Here is a 25,722-nt window from a genome sequence, read left to right on the forward strand (position 1 = left end):
AGAAGACGAGAAGGTCGAGGCGGAGCTTCTCCTCACTGGATCAAATCAGAGGATAAAGTGGAAGGCAATTTGGCCTGACAGCCGCTGATTCCAAAGATTGGTCACACTGAATAGAGGAGTGTTTATGAACCGTCACCAGCTGAGATCATGTCGCTGGAGTGATTGAAGAGAATTCAAATCTTTTTTGTTGTTGTTGTTGTTGTTGTGGAGATCATGTTTTTTTTTTTTTAAATTGTATCACTAAAAGGCAGAGATGGAACACATAGAAAACTAAACATAAAGTAAAAGAACTGATCTTCCTTTGGGCGAGTTTGAAAGCTCATCCGAACTCTGGTGCAGACCAAACAAGTGAACTCTGGTGTGAACCAAAGAGAGGAAGTGAACCAAAGAGAGGAAGTGAACCAAAGAGAGGAAGTGAACCAAAGAGAGGAAGCGAACCAAAGAGAGGAAGCGAACCAAAGAGAGGAAGCGAACCAAAGAGAGGAAGTGAACCAAAGAGAGGAAGCGAACCAAAGAGAGGAAGCTAACCAAAGAGAGGAAGCGAACCAAAGACAGGAAGTTAACCAAAGAGAGGAAGCTAACCAAAGAGAAGAAGCGAACCAAAGACAGGAAGTGAACCAAAGACAGGAAGCGAACCAAAGAGAGGAAGCGAACCAAAGAGAGGAAGCGAACCAAAGAGAGGAAGCTAACCAAAGAGAAGAAGCGAACCAAAGAGAGGAAGCGAACCAAAGAGAGGAAGCTAACCAAAGAGAAGAAGCGAACCAAAGAGAGGAAGTGAACCAAAGAGAAGAAGCGAACCAAAGAGAGGAAGCTAACCAAAGAGAAGAAGCGAACCAAAGACAGGAAGTGAACCAAAGACAGGAAGCGAACCAAAGAGAGGAAGCGAACCAAAGAGAGGAAGCTAACCAAAGAGAGGAAGTGAACCAAAGAGAAGAAGCTAACCAAAGAGAGGAAGCGAACCAAAGAGAGGAAGCGAACCAAAGAGAGGAAGCGAACCAAAGACAGGAAGCGAACCAAAGACAGGAAGCGAACCAAAGAGAGGAAGCGAACCAAAGAGAGGAAGCGAACCAAAGAGAGGAAGCGAACCAAAGAGAGGAAGTTAACCAAAGAGAGGAAGCGAACCAAAGAGAGGAAGCGAACCAAAGACAGGAAGTTAACCAAAGAGAGGAAGCTAACCAAAGAAAGGAAGCTAACCAAAGAAAGGAAGCGAACCAAAGAGAGGAAGTGAACCAAAGACAGGAAGCGAACCAAAGAGAGGAAGTTAACCAAAGAGAGGAAGTGAACCAAAGACAGGAAGTGAACCAAAGAGAGGAAGCTAACCAAAGAAAGGAAGCGAACCAAAGAGAGGAAGCGAGCCAAAGACAGGAAGTTAACCAAAGAGAGGAAGCTAACCAAAGAAAGGAAGTGAACCAAAGAGAGGAAGCTAACCAAAGAGAGGAAGCTAACCAAAGAGAGGAAGCTAACCAAAGAGAGGAAGCTAACCAAAGAAAGGAAGTTAACCAAAGAGAGGAAGCTAACCAAAGAAAGGAAGTTAACCAAAGAAAGGAAGTTAACCAAAGAGAGGAAGCGAACCAAAGAGAGGAAGCGAACCAAAGAGAGGAAGCTAACCAAAGAAAGGAAGCGAACCAAAGAGAGGAAGCGAACCAAAGAAAGGAAGCTAACCAAAGAAAGGAAGTGAACCAAAGAGAGGAAGCGAACCAAATGATTGTGGGAAATTTTCCGGTATTCCCCACCCGATCTAACCGAGTCCCGCAGACTATCCTGGTGTGAAAGCGCTCTAAGAAACCAAAATACAAGAAACCAATACGCAAAAACACATGGACAGTGACATCTACGAGCCCGATGCTTCTGCCAGCATCAACATCTCAGATCTGGCTGTTTCGGAAATGTTTGACATAGATTGTCGTAACTCAAACAGAATCCTAAAGAACAATCCTTTAATAAGCTAGAGGACTTCCACCACTTCAGCTTCTCTGCCCATTGTCATTTTTTATCCTGATCCAGATGTATTTTTGGAAGAAACAAACTTGAAATTTGTTGTCGTCTCTACTTTTTAATGGAGATCTTTTAACTTCATGCTTAAGCTGTCGAAGCTAAGAGGAAACCAAACGGTTCTATCTGGGAGAGCGTCCTGGGTCGTAATCGCCGCTTGATTCAGTTTGATGTAGTGAAAAAGACAGGATTGTTTTAACTTAACGAACACTTCACAAGCAGACTTCGCTGTTTGCATCTTAATGACGTGACATCAGGAGAGCGTTTAACATTTTATCCATTCTGAGCAGGATGTGAAGCAAGTTGTTCCTTTCTTCGTCTGCTCTACTTTACATTTCATCCCTTTAGATCGATGATTAAGTTGTTTTTTTCTTTGCTGAAGGCAGCACAAATGGAGTCAAAGTCTGCAATTAGCTCAAAAGATGAAAACGTGCACATGACCATAACTTTCAACTAGGGCTGGGCAACGATTAAAATGTTTAATCTAATTAATCACATGATTTCCCTGATTAATCACGATTAATCGCATTTGTACGCAAAATCCAAAAATGAATCCAAAAGTAGTGTATAGCTTTTAGCATTTAGCTTTATTTTAAATGTGCTGCCATATGAATGAAAGTGCCATAACATTTGTTGTGCAAACACACTTTTAACATCAGCATCTTTCTGTAGTTTTTATGTAGAAGCCTCGCTCCACTGTCTGTTTCCTTGAATGACTTGCTGCTATCAGTTGTGTGTTTTGCCTTTAAGTGATATTTTAGACTGGAACTACTACGCTGAGAAGACAATTCAACTTGGCAGTGTTTACAGATGACTTTGGTTCTGTCGACTCCGCCGTCTGGAAGAACTTTAAAATGAAAATGGCCGAGTAAAAGTTCCGTACCCTTCTCCATGTTTGGTGGATCCGCCGATTACTTTCTTTTCCTGTTCCACAGCAGACAGCAGCAGACTTTTACAAAATAAAAGCCTGTGAGCAACAGACTTTTACAAAATAAAAGCCTGTGAGCAACAGACTTTTACAAAATAAAAGCCTGTGAGCGACAGACTTTTACAAAATAAAAATAAAAATAATAAAAGAGGGGTGGTCCGTGGCGTAGTGGGCTGAGCAGGCGCCCCATGTACTGAGGCTATAGTCCTCGCTGCAGCTGGCCCCGGTTCAAGTTCTGCATCGGACGGCCCTGTGCTGCGTGTTGTTCCCCCTCTCTCTGCCCCCTGCTTCCTGTCTCTCTGAACTTTCCTATCCATTAAAGGCACAAAAGCCCAATTTTTTATTTTTTTAAATCTGCGTCAATGTTTATCGCCGTTAAATAATCAATGAGTTAATGTGATAATAACGAGTTTACTCGCCCAGCCCTACTTTCAACACCACAGGATACCATTTGGTAATCTGATCACTCAGGTTCCAATAAAAAAAGGAAAACTATTCTGCCACAAGACTGTAAACACTTAATCTGAATAATCTCAGGACCGCTTTATACGAGACACTGAGTCTGCACAATGCATTTTACCACCCACATACTCGGGAATATTTATGGTGTAAAGTATTTATCGGTTTGAAGGACAAAAGGTAGAGAGGGCCGCCGCTCCACCAGAGCAAAGAGCACGAGCACAAACAGTAATTTTACAGCAGGAGACGACAAGAAAACTAGGCTCAAGAAATAATGCAATGACTTACAGACACAGCAGCACCTCTGAATTGTGCGAGATGGAGCCTGCAACCATTATCGACTGTTTATAGTGTTTGTACCGAGGTATCACAGTTGTGGATCTAATGGGAGAAGGTAAAGTGCACTGTCAGAGTTAAAAAAAGGTGAACCCGGAGCAAGAACTGACTTGGCACAGCTGAAGATGAGGATGGACTTTTTTTTTCAGGTGAAAAAAATTGCTGCAAAGCGTCGTTTTATCAGCCGTTCCTGCACATTCCCAGATCACTGCAAATAAAAACCCTGCTGTGATCATGTGAGGTTCAGACAGCAGCATGTTCTCCCTGTGGAATTATCACTTTTACAGAGCTGAAACACGAAGGCTTTTACCAGCTCCTACACTGCTGCTTTACTCTGATTTCAATCTTAAAGAAGAGGTGTTTGGGCTCAGAAGACAGGTAAAAGTCATGAATAATTTAGACTGAAAGATTGCTCTGGATCTGTAACCAGCTTTTGTTGTCTGAGGATGCATAAACAGCTCAGTGGCAAATATGATGCACGAAAATCTACAGCACAAACAAACGAGCGGCAGCTGAAAACATGAAATATCGACTAAATGAGTCTTACATGTTGAAATAAGATCCCAGAGGATTGAAGTTTCAAGTATTGATCCGGTAGAGGGAATAAACAACCTCAAAGGCCTCATTTAAACAGCAGCTTATTGGGATCTTATGTACAACTTCAGCAGGAAACCATGCTATAAATCATTAGTTTGATTGGGTAATGATGATCTCATGTCAAAGCAAATGCTGGTTATGTTGGGATGTGACAGCTCGTACATCTGTGGTGAACTTCACATGAGAGGAATTATAATGAAAGGGGAGAGAAGATAGCGATCATCTTTGTACCATCGGCCACAGGTATGTCTTCCTCCTGGACCTCATTCACTGAGGCAGCAGCACATGGACAAGCTTTGCGTTTGGCGTTCTCCACCCACACGCAGCCCACAGAATAATACATGTTGCCGAACTTCAATCTTTAATACCATCGCTGTGTTCATCTGCCAAAAAATGTTATTTTTCTCTTTCTGCTCGTGCCCGTCCCCGATTAAACCCTCATTTGCTCTGGCCTTACAATCTAAATTGATAGATTAAATTCATTTGAGACGTATGGATTACAGCTGCAACCTCATTCTTTTCAATAGTGATGGAAAGAATGAGGTCGTGGATACAAGCGGCTGAAATGAGTTTCTTTCAGAGGGTGGCTGGGCTCAGCCTCTGCGATTAGAGGAGGAGCCGCTGCTCCTTTACATAGAAAGCTGAGGTTCATCTGGTTCGGATGCCTCCTGGTCGCCTCTTTTTGGAGTTTTTTTGGGCACTTCCAACTGTGCCTCTTTTGTATGAATTCTTTGGAATGCTGATCTTCGTGGCATTGATCAAGAAATGGCACATATCTGATTATTGGAGGTTTTATCACCCAGAAAGATCGTGTCATGGGACACCTTCAGGACCACCATGTGGTGCATCCATCCCAGCAATCCAGCAGAGGCTTTGATAAACTGTGTTGTGTAAAGCCACTGATGGACGCAATCAAAGCAGCATGCAAAGCGATGTACAATCCCCGTTTGTTGTTGCCACCAAGTCTAAGACGGGCATGATGCAGTATATCAAAGTAAAACCAATCACGTTGGGATTCAAGCCATTTGTCCAGATAGATTCGTCTACATTATGGACTTCCAAATGAACACTGGAAAAAAGGAAGTCGCGGGGTGGTCCGTGGCGTAGTGGGTACAGCAGTCCTCGCTGCAGCTGGCCCCGGTTCGAGTCCCGCACCGGAAGGCCCTTTGCTGCATGTCGTTCCCCCTCTCTCTGCCCCCCCTGCTTCCTGTCTCTCCAAAACTGTCCTATCCATTAAAGGCAGAAAAGCCCAAATAAAAAAAAAATTTTAAAAAAAAGGGAAGTCGCATCAGGACATGGGTTGTCCTATGACACGGTCATTGATCTTGTCAAACCATCGTACCTTGGCACGGGATACTATGTGTACGTCGACAATTTTTACACCAGCGCCAAGCTTTTCAAAGCTCTCTGAGATTGGTGCCACATGCACCGAGAGGGAAAAAAGAATTGCCCAAGGCCGACCATCAATTCTCACCAACAAGCCAGCCAGACCTCTGGCAGACATCTCCCTGTCCCTCGTCCTGACACCGGCTATGACCCCCAGGCAGCCTGGCCCCCCAGGCAGCCTGGCCCCCCAGGGACGCAGGATCTGTGTGCCAGGTGTGCAGAGATGAAAGTGCGATGCCCCCCTCTGCCTCCAGGTGGAGCAAAACTGTTTCTAAAAATGGCACCCAGTGCCAAGATGAACAATTGACCGACTGAAAATAATTCTTAGTTTATTTGTTTGTCATTTGTTCGCTTTCAAAGTTTAGATGGTTTTCCCGATTCAAAAGGAAATAAAAAAGCATCAACTTCTGCTTATTGACTAATTTCCTTTTCAAGGTCTATACAAATAACTCAGTTTTTTTGCATTTTGACATGCAGTTCAATACTTAAATTTGTAGCATTTTTCCTTAACCAATAAAACCGAGTCCGTAAGATCTCTCCTTCGAGACACATTTGAGAGGAGAGCTTTGATGGAGAAGCTTCGGGTAAAAGAGTTGGGCCCGGATCAACCTGACCTCGCTATCAAACAGCCAACAAGCGAGAAGGGAAAGCGGTACGTGAGAAGCTTCTCTCCTAACGGCTACGCCACAGAGCCTTATAAGGCTTGGCTAGCTGGAAGCTGCCATGCTAACACTTTATTTTATTATATATAATATTCAGAATTGTCCTTTGTGACTAACTAAATTAAGATGTTCTGGTATTGGTCAGTGTTCCAGTGTTATTTCATGATGCATTAAAGTAATTGTTGAATGTATAACCTTTGTTTTTTGGGGCTTTTTATGTCTTTATTAGATAGGACAGTGTGGAAAGACAGGAAGCAGGGGGCAGAGAGAGGGGGAACAACACGCAGCAAAGGGCCGTCCGATGCGGGACTATAGCCTCTTGTACATGGGGCGCCTGCTGTACCCACTACGCCACAGACCGACCCGAATGTATAACCTTTTAAGTGGAAATATCTTACTTTACTTTTTTGCATCAACTCATTTTAAAACGTTTGACAATCACTGGATGTGGCACAGCCCCACTTAAAAAATATCTTACCAGGCGCCACTGCCAACAAGCTCTTATGCCATGCTGCTAGTTTGGGAGACAGAACTGAAAGGAAAATCTTGTCAAAACCCTTTTTTTAAATATATTCATGAAGTTTTTATCCCCATGTAAATAAATCATGCATAAAACCAGATGTCGTCGAGGTTAACTGCTCTAAATCAGACATGACATCACACAGCTGATTTGGCTGTGGTTGGTTTTACTCTGCTGCTCACTGATCCTTTCGCCCGACACATTTAGGCTCTTATTTGTTCTGCATTCATGAATATAAAATAGTGTGCTCGCTTTAGTCCGATCTCTTACAGTAATTTTACAGAGCACGGTTTTTCCTGCATATCTCAACACAGACAATCCCGCTGCCTCAATCTCTCCTTCAGATGTGGAGATGACATTTGAGCTCGCTGTGGCTGCTGAGAAAGCCAAAACTTTCCAGACACTGATAACCTTGAAAAGCACCACAACTGTCAGGGGACACACACACACAAGCAGCTGATACATAGCCAGCAGCCAGAGCTCAACTCTCACCACTGCAGATGCACTTTTTTTTTTGTCAAGATCAATCATATAAAATCTGGGACAGTCATCAGAACATGTGTATACAGCGTAAAATGAGAAATGTGGCGAAATGCGCTCAATTTAATCCACTCACAGCGTTCCCCAGCCAGCCACGCTGTCGTTCCATCACATCAGTTTAACATAAAATAAAAACAAACCTCATAAATCCCAACTTTCTAATCTCGTTCGCCAAGAACTGGAAGTTATGAGTTTACAACCATGACTGGGGTGAAATAAAAATCATTTAAACCCCTACTTTCTGCCTAGAAAGAACAATAATAATTAGAGGTGCACCGAATATTCGGCAACCGAAAATATTCGGCCGAAAACGCAAAAAAAAACACATTCGGCTTTCGGCCGAAAGCCAAATGAGTGGCCGAATCGGAGGCCGAATAGTGGTGACGCAAAATTATCCACAGACGGTGGAGTCGACAGAACCAAACTCATCTGTAAACTCTGCCAATATGCCGCTCATTGATTGGATGCGAGACTCCGGTTCTTCTCACAGATGTTTATTAACGCCACATCAACACCGTAGAACTAAATGTTCGAGTAAACAAAATAAAAGACAACATTAGTTGTTGTAATCATTAAAGAAATAGCATTCTTAGCATTGTCGCTGGTACCAATAAATAATCAAAGTAATACTGGCCACTTTAGCTGCTTCTCAACCAGCGGCAGAGTCATTCCCCAGAGGCAATCTTCACGGTCAGAACTAGGATTCTTTAACTTACACTTCTCCTATGCATCACATTCACACAGTTACAGCAAACACCACGAAGCATGGAGTGATGAAATAAAAATAAACTAGCAGGTAACATCACGCTACAGGTGCTCCTCGGTCTCTGTGTGAAGCTAACGGAGCTAACCGGCGCTACTTCCTGTTTTACTTGTTTCAACATAAAAGCACGTATTTCAAAATACATTTTTAAAAAACTCCTGCATTTACAGCCAAGTTGAATTGTCTTCTCACCGTAGTAGTTTCAGTCTAAAATATCACTAAAAGGCAAAACACACAAACTACAAAAAATGCTGCCACTGTTCCTGAAGGAGCAGGCTACCTAGACTCTATGCCAAAAAGGACACTCAGATAATTTGTTATATTGCATGTTTTTACATTTTTGTGTTGGAACGCGTTTATAATATGTTGTATTTTTTGTTGTTGTATGAAATGAATGAAAAAAAACCCAGAATGAATTGAAAATGGGAATTAATTAAACTTATCTCTAGTTATTAGTAATAACTTTTGAAGATTTCAAATAAACATTTATTTTCTTTGAAAAACATGTCTAAACATTTATTGTAAGGCGTAGATTTAAGCAATATTTAAAAATGGTGAAAAATCTAACTTTTGTTAACTTAACTGAACTGTAATATTCGGTTTCGGTTTCGGTATTCGGCCAAGTGATTAATTATTATTCGGTTTCGGTTTCGGCCACAAATTTTCATTTCGGTGCACCTCTAATAATAATCATTAACTTTGAGCTGAATCAGAATTTAGAATATCTTTATACTTATTGTTTCTGTTTAGTTTTTAATCTATGGATTTCTTTGTGTTTAAAAAAAAAAAAAAAAAAAGAAACTGTTGGCTAACTTGATCTCCTAAGCTCTTTCAGGACATCATATGTGACATTAATGATATTTAATGACTCACATTTAGACGTACCTTCAACAGTGAGCAACAGTTTATAGGATATTTGCTATTTTGCACAACTGGACAGCAAGATTTAATAATTTAGACCTCAAAGAGTCAAATGTTTCCTTACAACATGATGTCATATTGCCAAAACTCATATTAGCATCTCAGGTGCGCTGTAGTTGCCTGAAAACAATCGTTTATTAAAATTTAAACCCTGTTTAGGGCTGTAGTTAACAATGTTTTAAAAAGAAAAAGTTATTAATCTAATGATTGTTTTCTGTTTAGTTGATAATAAATAATTACCATAACTCCAATTAATCTTTTTAACCCATATTCCAAGCCATATTTAAAACAATTAGTGACTAAGTAACATGAAAGAATTTGGCTCCTCCTACAGTTTTGGGATGCAACACACCGTCTTTAAAAACAAATCTCCGTCTGAACCCTGCACATGTGCAGTCATACACATGAATTTGTTGTCATGTTGAGGAGGCCACAAAAACACCATCAAAAGCCCCCAAAAAAAGCCAAGCGACCATAAGGACAAACAGCTTGGTGCAGGGCTGGAAACCAAAGTAGTGAACTGCAGTAGCTCAGCCCCCCACTGCCCTATAGGGCGGTTTCAGGCCTAGGAATGTGCATAACAGAAGTCAGTGAACTTCAAAATCAGTCAAAAACATAGTTTTAAAGGTCTTTTTCTAAATTAAAGGAGCTTTTTATTTCCTCAATCATGTTGACATGAGCTGAGAAAGTTTGAGCTTTAATGGAAAAAGTGTGCCGTTGAAAGGAGTACAGAATAATCACTGAATTATTGAAAGCCATGATTGTAAATTCAATTAAAATTCAATTAATCTCAGAGCCCCATTCATAAACAAACCGCCTACAACTTGCAAACATCGTCAAATGCGGTCAAAATGCATTTCCAAGTCTATACAGAGTCTTACTTGAGCTGATTGTTTGTCTTTAACACAACAGATAATCACCAAAAGACAACTCCCAGGTACTGATACCAACCAACAATTGGACATAAGTCATTGTAACAAATGCATACGTCACTGTCTCGAGTTTTGCTTTATCTCTGTCGTTAAAGGCCCTCGAGTCTGCAAGCAGCACAATAAAAACCCATTTCTGGTATAGTGCAGTTCAGGTTTGTATTAAAAAAAAGATATCGCAACTCCCAGAGAACACCATGAAAGCAGTTATTAGACAATTGAAAGAATACAACAGCACAACAAACCTGCCAAGAAAGGGTGTCCCACCAACAACAGACCAAATTGATCAGAGGAAACAAAGAGGACAAAAGTAACGACGACAGAGCAGCAGAGTTTCACTGCTGAGATTGGAGGCGACTTCTATAGAGGACTGAGACTGCCATAATCCGAAATAAATACAAAAATCTATGAAAAGATAAACATATAAGTTTATATAATGATAAATGCTGCTAAAACTTAAATAAAAAATTAAGTTATGCAATAATAATCTTACAGAATGTGAAAATGATGATTTTTTTTCTGCTTTAATCTTAAACTGCATTAATTTAAGCTTCTGTTAATTTTGTTATTGATTTACCTTCCCACTCATTTCTCATCTTCATTGTTATCTTAATTGGAATTCAATTAATTTATTTCATTGTTTAATTCTTACTGCTGTTTATTTCTGTATTGATCTATTTATTCCCACTAAATTGTTTAATTCTGGTTTTTCTAATTGTGATTTTAACGTAATCTTTCAAATTGAGTTTTCTGCAATTTACGAAATTTATAGTTGCGTTTACTTCCGTTATTTCCTCATTTGCATTTTCTTCCCCATTTATTTCCATGTTTTCTTTTTACCTTCCATTCAACCATTTATATATTCTTGTATCCATTTCGGATAATGGTAGTTTCAGACCTCCACAGACTTCAACCGTACGCTCCTAAGCTGGTCTTCATGTAATAGTGGACAGAAGAAAAAAAGCCACTGATTGAACAAAGTTTTAAAAACATATGGAAGAAGGCACTCTGATCAGATGACGAGTGGTAAAGAGGAAACATTTAAATGTCTAGTAACAGCCTTCGTCAAAGCTCAGACTTCAATCTAACTGAGAATCTGTGGAATTACCTTAAAGACGACTGAACATCAGCAGCTGTTCCAAATGGCTAAATACAGAGAGAAAATCGACTCAACACAGTTAAACAAGTGTAATACCTTATTTGTAAATGGTGTAAACCATTTTGTGCGTAAATGTTTGTCTGAACAAATAAATGTACACATGCACGCATTACGAAGTGTACAAACATTCATATTTTACACACAGGTTTTTTACTTTCAACCTCACAGATGTGTTCAAAAACGCTTCCGTGCATACAAATCGTTAGATACGTGTGCACGCGTGGACCAGACCACGTTTACAGGTGCACTTGGGATTTTGAGACTCCTGGGTCATCTGGATTTTAGTCAGTTTTGTACTACAGTTATTTCAGACACTATAGCCCTATTGGGACGGGACTAGTTTAATGGGGGGACCTGGGGTAAAGTAATAATAACCGGGAAATCTAGTCCCGTCCGAACGCGCCATGACAGTAAAGATAGCGGAGTATGTCGGTAAACTTTGCCGAGAATTCTACCTCCTGTGAAACGGTCCGGAGTATCTACCATAGGTAATACTAATCCCGTGCGAATGCGACCTTCGGTAATAAGTACGGAATATATCGTCACATCCTTTTAAAGAGAGAAACAATTAGGTGTGTCTGTTTGCAAACATGGAGGTTCTGGATGAAGCGCATGGTCGGCGCCATGTCTGTTTACAGATGGGGTTCACGGAAGTGAAATGAAGACGTGCATAGCATCCAGGATGTGACGGTTGTGCGTAACCGACATTACCATACGTCCCCCCATTGAACTAGTCCCGTCCGAATAGGGCTTATGACAGAAGAGTTCATCACCCTTATGGATGGATGTATAGATTTATGATGGATGGATAAATAGATAGTTGCATGGATGGATAGATGGATGGATGGATAGATAGATGTAAGTATGGATGTATAGATTTATGATGGATGGATAAATAGATAGTTGCATGGATGGATAGATGGATGGATGGATGGATAGATGTAAGTATGGATGTATAGATTTATGATGGATGGATAAATAGATAGTTGCATGGATGGATAGATGGATGGATGGATGGATAGATGTAAGTATGGATGTATAGATTTATGATGGATGGATAAATAGATAGTTGCATGGATGGATAGATGGATGGATGGATGGATAGATGTAAGTATGGATGTATAGATTTATGATGGATGGATAAATAGATAGTTGCATGGATGGATAGATGGATGGATGGATGGATAGATGTAAGTATGGATGGGTAGATTTATGATGGATGGATAAATAGATAGTTGCATGGATGATAGATGGATGGATGGGTAGATTTATGATGGATGGATGTATAGATGTATGAATGGATGGATGGAGTTGTTTTTAACTCAACAGGACTCCACCAAGTACTAATTTATGAAAGTTAAATTCATGGTGGGAACTCCTAAAGTTGAAGGTAAAAATCTGTGTGTAAAATATCTGTTTGTACAGTTCGTAATGGTGCATGTGTAAATTACTGTGTACATTTAATTTTTACAGTTTCAAAGTCATGCCTCACACATGTGTAACTGTTTTGAGCCACAACAAAATGTACCAAACAGAGGCAAACGTTTGTTCTCTCAAGGTTTTAGCCTTCTTTTATTTATCATCCGTATCACGATTGAAATGCTTCACACCTTCAAAGTGGAAGGTATGTTTTAGTAATGAAATGATATACATTCCAAAGTCCATTTAAATTCAGGGTTGTATAGCTACGAATTATGAAGAATGCCAAAGGCGGAGAATGCTCTGGCAAGGCAGCGACTGCAACTTTCATTTCACCTTGGGAAACCGTCCTCAGTCATCTCAACGCTGTCCACATGAGAGAAGAGGCTGCAGCACAACTGGAAATGCTGTAACCAACATTCTATAATGATTTTTCTTTTTCATTCGACTCCAGATGTCTTAAAACACTTGTGTTCCACCAAATATAAAAGATGTGGGAAAGCTTGATCAAAATCGTTATCCGTTAGATTCCACATTCCAACACAGCTGTCACGAATCGTTTAAGAAATTCAGACGCATGCGTTTAGTTATCGTTCGATAAATAGAAAGTAGTGAAAGTTTGAAAGGAATTTTAATAACAACTTATTTGGCACTTCTTTATGTTACACCAGCAGCAGATGGAAATATTGTAAAAATCTAGTCGGATAAGTTAATAAAACAGTCTTCTTGTCAACCAATGAAAAACTAAATGAAAACTCCAACTAAACCACATTTTAGGGGCTTTGAGGCGTAACTGCTTCATCACTTCTGGTTTTCAGCCGTGCCTCTTCTTAAGGATCTCCATCTACAGACAGGCTTCATCCATCCAGCAGGGTGGATGTCAGTGGGCGGGGCTTAGCAGAGGAGGTGGAGTCTACTTAAGGAGAATCGGAACGTCTTGTTAAGTAAGGAATGTTCAAACAAAGGAGAACTAAAATAAAAGCCAGGGTTGTGCTTTTGGGGAGTTTTACACTTGCTGGTGACTTCAGACACCCTGATATATGGGATTTTTACTGAATATATCACCTTTACAGCACATAAAATGGTCTCCGTGCCTTTCACCCTTTAATGACCTGCTCTACCAGTACATTTTTCACTGATTGTGCTAAAAATGAGTTCAAGTGAATCTATCTAAACCATCTCTGAATAACTTGGTTTGTGAATTTAATGCTAAAAGAAAGACACCAATCAAGTGTCACCCCAACCGCAAAAAGTATTGATTCTTATAATAATTGGTCCGAGGAAATTAAAAACATTTTTAAATTAGCTTTTTTTCTCAGTGCAGACTAACGTGTTGAAATATATTTCAGAAATATTGTTCAGTGGATTAAAACAGAACTCCACAGGTTTTGTGATGAGCTGCTAAGTGGAGTTGGATACTTCTGTTTTTTTTAAAATGTGGTGAACTCAGCATACCAGGATCAGAGGCTCCAACTGGTGAATAAAGAAGTGTGTCATCAGCATAACGGTGAAAAGAAACGACACATCCCTGTACGATATGTCTGAAAGGAAGCATGTATTATGGAAATAACATTGGTCCTTCAACTGAACCTTGAGGGACACCAAATTTTACTGGGGAGAAGCTTGACCTGAGGTTATTGATTGAGTAGCAGTAAACTACTCATATCCCGAAGGTGGTGTGTCAAAGGTAGTTCTATTGCTACAAAGAACCGATGTTTACGGAAACCAGACTAAAATTTCCCAAAGATACAATTTTTTTTGCAACTAAAAGCACATGATTTTTTCTAAAATGTTTTAAATAAAAGGAAGCTTGAAGATTAGAGACAAAGCCACTACAACAGCTATAGTTATATATACGCATTTTAAAATGAGAATCCCTATAAATACAGTAGATACCTGTAATTAAACTAAAAAGACACATCACTTATCCAAGCTCCAAAAACTACAAACTTTAGCTGATCATCACAGCTGAGGACCAAAAGCAAGATATTCGTAGATATTTAAAGTCTAATAATTGTAGAAAAATGTATATTAAGGCAAATATTTGGAAACACAGCCTCATCTGAACAACAATTTGTCTCTTTAGACATGAAATGTGTGACAAGAACAGGGTGATGTTGGCAGGTGTCATAATTACTACTTTTGTCAAGCCGAGCACTTTCATCTCTGGATCCTTTAGAGGTCTTCGCATTTTAAAAATCAGGCTGAGTTTTAAAATAAGAGGATGAAAGGAAAAACTCTTTGCTCTCTCTGACTTGTTCTCTTTTTTTGAGGTCAATTAAAACTAACCTGGTGTCAGTTGGGGGATCTACAAAGGTGACTCACGGTTAAAGAAATGCATCCAAGCAGCGAGCTACACGTTGCCGTCATTTATGCCAGTTATGAAGAGCACATCGTCATTTATCTGCAATGTTTAATATGCAGAGAACTCTGATTTCAACGGCTAAAGTGCAAACACATACATTTTCACTGCGAGTTTGCTTTTTTTCTTTATTTTCACCAGCGAGCAGGCATCAGAAACACTGCCAGAGAGCAGCAGTTACCTGCCTTGTTTGCAAATATCAGCATGTGATATTTCAAGGTTTACTGGGAAAAAAAAGATAAAAAAATATTGCTGGATTCAAAAAGGAAATCCATAAAAAAGGAACAGCTGCATCAATGAGCGTAATCTATCATTTTAAATGAGGCAACTTGGTCATTTCTCCCGACATGGCTTTACATTGCTGCTAATTACCAAATTCAGTGGAACTATTTTCTCTTCTTTCAATCAAAGATGAACTCTGTAATCATGAAGAGGTGAGAACTATTTTCTCATACTGTCCCTGCAAAGCAGACCTTCTTTAAGATGCGTTTTTATAAAATGTATGTAAAAACACAGGAACTAGTTAATAAAAACAGGACTAATGACACATGTTGGAGACAGCTGAAGCAGTTTCTAACATGAAGTATGAAGTGTGTGAAGTACAGATTATTTGGGTAATATTCTATAGATTATTTAACCGATTAACCAGATAAGAAGCTCCTCTGATGGGCAGCGGGAAATGAAAGAAAATATGATGGTGTGCTTGTACTAGCGGCGTAAATCTGGCGATATTTCAAAAGAATTCCAAAAATGATAAACACAAGTTGCTTTTTGGAAAGGAATAAGGGTAAAAAAAAATGAAGTGTCTCTACCGCCCTGCCTAAGCCGCAGCGTCCTTCTGTTCTCTGCTAGCCTCCTTCCGTTCTCCGCTAGCCTCCTTCCGTTCTCCGCTAGCCTCCTTCTCAGCTAACAAGCCCACTGATTTCCTTTAAAATGCTAACATGAAATGTTCCCTTGTGTTTGTTCCACTCTTTGGACTCGATATGTGGACTGGCAGCTTTCTGCTTCAATGCTGTAGCATTGACGTTTGTGCTACTGCGCTAAGCTCACAGGCCTTTATCAGTTAGCTAGCCAGCTTTGTATCCCTCGGCACACTCCAGTCCACTAGTTTGCGGTAACGTACCTCTAAGCTAGTTGCTAACCGCCAGAAAACTGAGCAGAAATGAGTGTAGTCAAAGAGATCCACAAAAGCTGAAACTGGACTCACGTTTTCCTTCCAAACTGTGGAAGTAGTTGACCAAAAAGGTCCAACTATGTCACTGATGTTATTGTTTGTGTGGTATCACCCAACTTTATTTCTAAACTTTTGCAGTCGACAGCATTAAACTCGATATCCCTATTAACATCGATCGATATAGAAAATAACATTGTGACTATAGTTTCTGCTCCAGGATGCAGTGATATTAGACGATAGATGAACATAAATGCATTAGAGTCTGGATACAAAACACAAAGAACGCAGACTAGTTGTGCAAAGGACTCCAGAGTAAAGAAAGTTTTATTTCTTATACAAAATAAATGTTACAAAAAAAACTGTAAAGACTAGAAAATGGCCGTGCTTCTCCTGTCCAAAGGAAACCAGGTGCAGTTAGTGCCATTTTCCAGTTTTATTTGAAAGCAACACAATGACCATGAATATTTTTTCAAATTTCTCATGCAAACATGCGGCTGCTGAGAATCCCTGATTCATCCGTAATAAAAGTGTATGCGGAGCTCTGCTGGAAAGCATCTGGGTGTATTAATAATGAAGAAATTTTGTTTTGTTTTTTAAATTACACTGCAGGTAAATTACCTTGTGAACATGAGGATCATTTCCCCGTGTATTCACTGCTGAAGGTCAATAAACTGGAACCAGGACGGAGCTTTTCTCGTATGCAATAACCTCACAAGATTGCGTTTCTGCAATCATCCTTGTACAATCCTCCCCTTGGAGCGGCTCCACGGGGAATCAGATCCACTTGATGCATTTCCTCTCGATTGTTTCCTCGTTGTTTGAATAGGCTTATCTCGCAGAGCTTTACTGCTCAAACAACAAGACGGCCGACTGCGTTACACACAGTGTCGGTCCAGAGTGTGAGATTACTGCCTGACATGAGGGAAATTAGCACAACATGTCTTCATACATTTACAAAAAAAATTGCAAATCTGTAATTTTCTGTCCGTCATAGACTCCTAATCAAACGTATTTCTAACAGTCCTGATTGAGTTCACGTTGGCTAATGTCAGACTACGTATTTTTTTCGCTTCCCAAGGACAAAACTCAGATGTCAAACTACTATTTCAGAGTATTTTCTGAAGTGCAGCTCCATTCAAGTGGCGAGTAAAGTGTCCACAACAACACCCCCCCGCCCATCAGCTGTCGAGGGGACAAGGTGGATTTCTTCATATCTCACTTGGAAATGAGTGAGGACATTAAAATGCATAAGTTTCCTGCTTTGAATCTAAATAAAAATGCTAATGAAACTCTGTGGGTATTAATGATGTAGAGGACGTGTTTCTTTTTATTTGCTAAGGAAACATTTTTAGAGAAGTTCAAAAGTGTGACTGGCACAGCTTGTTTTACGACACTCCGTATCCTCTAGACGGTTTTAAAAATTTAGACCTCGTCTAATTAGGACTTTAATTACTGCCAAATTTGGTAGTAAATGAATAATGAAATATGGACTATACATAAAGCGTTTTATATATGTATCCCTTCTCTTCCTATGGGGACTAATTATAAACCTTGAAAAGAATAAGAGACTAATTTATGATGTAATACCGAAGTCTGCCCTTTGGCCCATTTCGCAGCTCCCTTGGGTTCCGCCTGATCCTGTCATCAGCTCATATGCCATAAGGAGAATAAAAATTGGATTGTGGAGCCATCTGACAGGAAATTCCATCCATAAACAGTGATTTTTGGACAGAATCACTAAACATTTAAGCTAGAAATGAGGAAGAAATGCTTTAAGAAGCCAAATGTTTGCATTCTGACTCTAGTTTCACTTAATTACACCAACGAACATTCGACATTGTTCATCGAATAAAAAGACAACAAGTACGACCTTTGTCTGAAAAACAGGTTTATTTTTATTATAATACGGACCGATTGTTTTGAGTCCTTCCAAATTACCTGAGCAGCTCTGAGACAATGAGCATTTATGGAGACTAAATGTTCATGCTCCAACAGCAGTGATTTGGTTAAAATAAACTATGATTGACTTGCTGAATACAAAAGCATCGACTTTCACACTCCATCGGGGTATAATTATGCTTCTGCAGCTCCTGCCAAGAGAAACCAAGGCGTGTGACCACAGGGGGTTGGGATTTTATTTATTTTTCCTCATGACATGCGTGCCACTTATATTTTATGCTTTCGGAAAGGGACAAGCCCGGGTTCGACTGTCCGGTAATCATAGAGCATCACCTTCTTTTAACCCTTATTTGCACCATAATCCACTACGGTTGTCCTTGGTGTCTTTTAAAGTTTACGTTGAGCAGCACATGAATATCTTGACGTTTCTGTGTAATACTGTAAGGCTCTTTGTGATGAATTGTTTGAGGTTTTAGAGTCAATTTTGCATTGCAAATTCGCTTGTATTGTGTTGATGGATGGCGCTTTTTATACGTTCTTCTGTGCAAGTCTGGCAAAGAGTGCCTGCACATAATGAACTAAGGCGAGCACAACATTATATAAAGGCACTTTAATTCAAAGTGAGCTGGTTGCACAAACTAACAATGCCTTAAGAACCAATACTTGGTTGCGTCGCCCATTAAGACCCGATGCACCCTCTAAATATGGGAACTGGTCTACCTTTACGTTGCATCAGGCCACTTCCCCAGTTCTGAAAACCTGATAGTATTGCCACCCAAAGTACCACGGATGCCCCAGAGACTGCAGACTATGGGCTTCGGTTTCTTTGAGCACCAACACACCTCATTTCCAGCTATCTGTTGAATATTTTTACACCAATTTGTGCTTCGTCTGCATGAAAGTGCGTCTTTATAATGGAACACTCAGGATTCAGGCACTAGGTGGCGGTTCAAAAGATAATGGAAAATAATGAAGATCTCCAGCTTTCTGTACTGCTTTTGATAATTTATTCTCCTGAATATCAATGTTTCTTATTTCATTTCATCCCTGCTGAGTCAACAACACGCTACCTCCTCTTTTGTGTAAGGAAGTAATCTCTTTAAAGGCCTACAGAAAGGTGATTTTTTTTGCACAAAACTGAAATAGCAGATCGATTTCTTATATACCATGGAATTTTTTTATGATTTTAAAATAATTTTAGGCCCCTGGATAGTCCTGATTAGGCCCAATAAACTATCAGCACATTTGACTCGAATTTTGGCAAACCGACGACAGGTGCGTGACGTCACGCATGCCAACTGCTGGAACAATCACCATGTCTGATACTCGTAGTTCTAGTAGCGAAGCCAGCAGTTTGCCAGACCTGGACAGCTTCTTCACGGCAAATTTCAAGCCTAATATTGTTGATGACAATGAAGCAGTCAATGAAGAGCCTGAGGAAGAAACCGAGGAGGGATTGGGGCTACAACCATACAGGCCCGAGCCAGCCGCCAGTGACAGTGGGTCGGAGTCCGAGTCCGAGAGCAGTGGGGACGATGATGGTGATCATGGTCAGGGAGGCACAGACACAAGTTCCGACCGGCTGCTGGCGTGTTCTGCTTCGCTTTACGGCAGCAAAGTGACGTCACACTGCATGTTTCTGTGTGGAGTTGAGACCATAGATGTAAATATTCGGGGAGTTTTGATTATTGTAGTTGGGGATAAACACCATCCTCAGTCAAAATAAATGCAATGTGGAGGCATTGAAGACCCATCCAAGATGGCGGCCGCGTTGATACGGCAGCGTCAATATGAGGCGTCTACGTATAATATGTCTATGGTTGAGACAGTCCGACTCTGTACCACCACATAACAGGAAATACTAAGCTGTTGTTTTTCCCCATTTGTTTTGAAATATTATAGTTCTGATAAAAAAAATAAATATACATATATAGATAGGCTACATATCTGATCGGGAGGAAACGTCCGATTCCGATCAAATCTAAAATCACGTGATCGGATCATCCCGATGTTAATCTGAGGTTTTATTGAAGATGAAATACTTTTTCCACAAGAGATTCATTGTTTGTTTGAACTCATAATTCAGACATGTTGAGAAAAAGTGCTAAAGTAATGTAAGTGGATTTAAAATTAATCATATTGTACTTAAATAACCACACAACAAAAGGATTAGCGGTTAATTTGAAGATGAAATTAGACGTTTTTTTAAGCTAATCAGGCTGAAGAAAGTTATTAAACCATCACTTTAGCGGCATTGCTTCCCTCATCATGACTGTTTGACCCACCGTGTTCATGTTCAGAACAGCCTAACTCTCAGAGAAAGTTAAGTCTTTGAGTATGTGAGCGGATCGCGTGAGGAAACCCACCAACATCCCAGAGTTAAGGCCGTTATCTACACCGGGATACCTTTCTGGGAAACTGGTTTGCACAAGGAGGTCACGCCAGATACTTCGCAAACTTTGTAACTCCACTGTAACCATGCCAAAGTTTCACTGGATTAGCAACCAATTAAAGTCATTTAAAAAGTGGCCAGTGGAAGAGAAATTAGGCCCAACGTAGAACAACAACTCACAGCTGAAGTTCACGTTTTTCAAGTCTTCACCAAACAAAGCACTGCCTGAATTAAGTCAGGGATGTGGAGTCTCTCCCAGGAAAACACCAAGCCTGTCCATCACAGCGCTAATACCCCCGCCATACAACTCAAACACAGCCAAACCGATGCCCACATGCATGTTTGGACAGGAAGAACCAGTCCAACGCATCTTTTATTTTTTTTTAAACATATATTCATTGGTTTTTCCTGTTAATATAACAACATCCAACAATTTAAACATCCAAAACGTATGGCAATAAATAAAATAATAATTAAATGATTAAAAAAGATACAATAAACCGCAGTAATTAGACAGCAAATTACTGTGCAATGAATATGAAATAATGAAAATAAAATAGGTAAATAAATATATATAAATAAATAAAAATAATAATAAATTTTAAAAAAGTATTCAAAATGTAGGTTACAGCTTGCACTCCCAACAAAAAATTTAATCATTTTCATTATCTCATTCTCCCTCCCTCAACAGTTCCAAAAATATCCTCCAAATATCAGAAAATTCTGCAGCCCTCTTTCTAACAACAAAGGTCAGTTTCTCAGGAGCCAAACTCGATGTTAAATAACTTAACCAGTGGGTAAAAGAAGGGAAACCAACATTCTTCCAGCATAATGCAACACAAAGTTTCTCTCAGGCCTCGTTTACTTCCCCTCTTTCTGCTGTTCTACACCAATCACTTCTCAGATGCTTCATCATTAAAAGCCATCATTAATATGTGTAGGATTTAATTGACTGATTTCAGTCCCCAAGACCAAAGAAGTACCCAACGCACCAGGAAAGAAAATGCATTTGGTGACGTATGTATGGAGGTTTTTCTGTGCCACCAGAGTTTGAATATGAATTACTAATATTGAATTTTTACAGCAGCAAAATCAGACTTTGAATTTGAAAAACCAACAGTGCAAAAAAAAAAAAAAAAAATTGTGTTAGTAAAATTGAGTAATAGATATTACTAATATCTATTGAGCTGATCTGTCCAATGGAGCGCAACTTGATTGGCTGCCGTTGGATGAATTGAGACAGGGATCGATTGCTTCTCCCCGTTTATCCGGATGTTGAGTCTGCTTGTTTTTTTTCCACTGAATTTTATTTAGATGTTTAATTTTTTTTCCACTGAATTTTATTTAAGTTGAATTTTTTGAAGTTGAATTTTTTGAAGTTGAATTTTTTGAAGTTGAATTTTTTGAAGTTGAATTTTTTTCCACTGGATTTTATTTAAGTTGAATTTTTTGAAGTTGAATTTTTTTTAGATGTTTAATTTTTTTCCACTGGATTTTATTTAAGTTGAATTTTTTGAAGTTGAATTTTTTTCCACAGAATTTTTTTTAGATGTTTAATTTTTTTCAACTGAATTTTCTCCAGTTGATTTTTTTTTTTTCCACAGAATTTTTTGAAGTTGAATTTTTTCCACAGAATTTTTTGAAGTTGAATTTTTTCCACAGATTTTTGTTTTTAGAAATTGATTTTTTTTTTTTTTTACACTTGGTTTTTCAAATTCAAAAGTCTGATTTTGATGCTGTAAAAATTCAATATTAGAAATTGGTATTCAAACTGATGGCACAGAAAAACTTCCATACATATGAAACATCAAGACCTTCAACTGTTTAAAAATTGTTCGAAAACCTGCCAAAAGCCGAGTTTCTTCCCATTATAGCGCAATCTTGTTCACGCTCAACCCCCTGAAACTTCACTCCAGTGGGGAGTCTCTATTCCAACAGGATAGCACACTGTATAACCGTACCCAGGCTCAGATATCCAGTTTTAGAATCCAATACTTTATGATCCCAAAGTGCCTCCCATGCAAGATGAAATTAGAGGTGCTGCATGCCCAGTGGAGGTGATAACAAGCCAAATGTAGGGGAGGGTGGCACAGAGGCCGTAAATTAAAGCGAAGCAAGTTCTAAACTTTACATAAAATCAGATGACTGACAAGCACAGGAAGGTATCCATGGAAACATGTGGGCATCACATGGCATGTCGTGTCTAATGAGTATGAAACTGGCAATGTGTCAGCACCTCTTAGACTGAGCTCAAGTTGGAGTTAAAAAATGACACGTCAGAGTTTTGGTTGGATTTTTCTTCAAGCAACCGACAGACTGAATATGAAACAGTGTTTTTAAAAGGTCACATCATTTGTTTTCTTGCTCAAAGAGCCCGAGAAAGCAGCTCGGTTAGCAAATGTGTGACACCAGTAAATAATGGCAGCATTGGTCGTGATAAAAATACCAGTTCCTCATAGTTATAACCTCACAAATAAGCAGCCAATGCATGAAATCTGGTGCCTTCTGGTCACAGAGATCTATGCACCCTACAGATAAGGTGTAATGTACAGTTTTGTTAGGAAATAACCTGCGCAGCACAGCTTCTGTCACCTTTAAAGCCCCCAGAAACAAAGATCAACGCGTCGTTTCGTCAAACTAAATGAAGGATATTCGTTCTTTGAATAATTCGGCTTGCACGCAAAGATAAAGGAAAAGCAAAGCAGCGGATTTGAGCGGATCTTCTAAAAAAAAACTTGAAGCTAGGCAAACATCAGTTAATCACACCTGGACAACGGAACCTTATTAACGGAACCCCCCCCTGAGAAAAGTTGTAAGTTTGTACAAGCAGGACCGCAATAGATGACTCAATGTACGCCGAAATGTGCAGATTGTCCGACTGGATTGAAAACTATTAATCTCTCGAATCTACTTCGGGGTTTTTGAGTGTTTATATGTGATAAATCCCAGAAAGTGGCTTTTTTTAAAGGGTAGTCTGGAGTTCTCTCTGGACATCGAGCGATCAACGGTAACAGCGCGCGTGCTCTCTGCACACGGAACTCACCATGAAGCCAAACGACAAACCGCTCTGTGATTTAAGTTTATTTAGGGTTATTTAAAGAAACAACCTGAGGGTTTACTTACCGAAGTTGGAACCGGGAGGCTGGCGGGTCGCTCGATCAGCTCAGGTTGCTGTTTCCCGGTCACATTCATCTCCCATACAGCCGCTTTCTCTGTCCGCTGACTTCAACCGGAGTTTCTCAAGTCATTTATCCGGCAGCTGACAGCGGGAGTTGTTCACCAGCGCGTCCGTTTATCGGCGGCTGCTGGCTGAGACTGCCTGCCCGGCGGCTCTGTGACTGCTGGGAGCTGTTGGCATCCTGAAACCGCACCAGTTTTATCTGCTGGAGGAACTAAGCGGCGCGTTGCTGATTCCTCCGCGGCGCAGCTCCGACTGTCAGCGGCGCCTCCGCTGCTGCTGCTGCTGCTCATCAGTCCGCATGACTCCCCACCTGCGGCCTGTCCGCCTGTTAACCACTTCTGCGTCAGAGCACATTAACCCATTCACTGGTGTTTCATTCCTGGGTGTGGAGAAATGCACACATCTTATTTTTTTCCGATGGATAAATAAATACAAGCCACTATACATGGGCGTCGCACCCGTGGGGGATGGGGGGGTGTTTCGACACCCCCACTTTTACAGCAAGATGATTTCACCTTTTTGAATTTTCAATGATCAAATAAAGTTTTTACAAATCATAAAATGTGTTTTAAAGTCTCTGTACCCTCTTTAGAATAATTCCATTAAGATTTGAGCAGTGTAACTATTGTAGTTTCCATACAGGACCTAGTTTAGGACGATTAAAATGCAAAAAAATGCAGTGAAATGGCCCTGTTCTGCATTTTTACAAATCAGAGAAAGGTTTCACAAATCCCAAACAAGGTTTTAATGAATCTATAGCCCTTTTAGAATAATTCCATCCAGATTTGAGCAGTGTAACAATTGTAGTTTCCATACAGGACCTAGTTTAGGACGATTAAAATGCAAAAAAATGCAGTGAAATGGCCCGGTTCTGCATTTTTACAAATCAGAGAAAGGTTTCACAAATCCCAAACAAGGTTTTAATGAATCTATAGCCTTTTTAGAATAATTCCATCCAGATTTGAGCAGTGTAACAATTGTAGTTTCCATACAGGACCTAGTTTAGGGCGATCAAAATGCAAAAAAATGCAGTGAAATGGCCCGGTTCTGCATTTTTACAAATCAGAGAAAGGTTTCACAAATCCCAAACAAGGTTTTAAAGAATCTATAGCCTTTTTAGAGCCTATTTGAGCAGTGTAACAATTGTAGTTTCCATATGCTGCCGCCTGCTGCACCTGTTACAGTGTCTACGCTGTCTACACAGCAGGCAGTGATACGAAGGGAGAGAAAATAGGGCTAAGAGATTGTGATGTCTGACTTTTTCCTGGAGAACGATTTTGTGATGCAAATGTATTACTCTGTTGAACGCATATTGTTTTGAGAAGCAAAACGCTTTATTTTTTAAACCCCAGCCAACTAGCCGGACTACCTTCATCAACACCAAAACGAGGCTGGAACTCTGCTCACAGGACGCAGCAGGGGGTAAGAAGATGTTCAGAAATGATGTTGCTGATATGGGATGTCATACAGCTTCATGCCAAAAGAGGCGAACTATCCCTTTAACATTGTGTTTTGGTGCTGTGATTCTTGGACTGACCTCTAAAATCCCGTTTCAATCCATTTCTACCGAACATAACCAAATGTTTAAACCTGTTTTTATAAAGGTTCAACATATCTTATAAGGCTCTTATAAGAATTACATAAGGAAATGGTTTTGAAAGTCTTAATAGTGGTTAATTTGAATAATTTTGGGGGAAAAAAAAGAAAAGGGGGGTTCGCAATGTCCCGGATTGTTGGATTGGTGTCAGTAATCCAGCTCAGTGCACCAATCTATGTTAGTTACCTCTTTAATTCGGCTCATTCTTTCTTTCCTTTCCTGTCTCCATCTGTACCTTCTCCACCAAATTTGACCATTTTTTAATAAACTTTGTCAAGCCAAACAAAACAAAAGGTAACTCAGTCACATGAGCTGGCCCGGAGAGCGTCCCTCACAAGATGGCGCCAACGCCAAGTGAACAACATCCTATGACAAACCTTTCCATTTTTGATAGCTTTACTATCCAAACTTAACAAAAATAAACAATGATTGCTCATCACATCAGATTTTAACTGAGACGACGTCCTTAAAATGTCACCTTTGGACTTGCAGGATTTCCAGAGTTG

The 25,722-nt window shown here is 39.9% G+C and overlaps 1 protein-coding gene across 2 annotated transcripts in view; it reads right to left on the reverse strand.

Annotated features, from left to right (window-relative positions):
• Nucleotides 1–23,851, reverse strand: part of sntg2 (syntrophin, gamma 2) — a 144,208-nt gene extending 120,357 nt beyond the window's left edge. For both annotated transcript variants that reach the window (XM_075448207.1, XM_075448208.1), the window contains exon 1: nucleotides 23,562–23,851. In XM_075448207.1, coding sequence (XP_075304322.1) covers nucleotides 23,562–23,630 — 69 coding nt within the window. In that variant the 5' untranslated portion in view covers nucleotides 23,631–23,851. The remainder of the gene's footprint in view (nucleotides 1–23,561) is intronic.
• Nucleotides 23,852–25,722: the final 1,871 nt, after the last annotated feature.

The sequence above is a fragment of the Odontesthes bonariensis genome, chromosome 17 (assembly GCF_027942865.1).
Source record: "Odontesthes bonariensis isolate fOdoBon6 chromosome 17, fOdoBon6.hap1, whole genome shotgun sequence".
In the NCBI taxonomy this organism is placed as follows: domain Eukaryota; kingdom Metazoa; phylum Chordata; class Actinopteri; order Atheriniformes; family Atherinopsidae; genus Odontesthes; species Odontesthes bonariensis.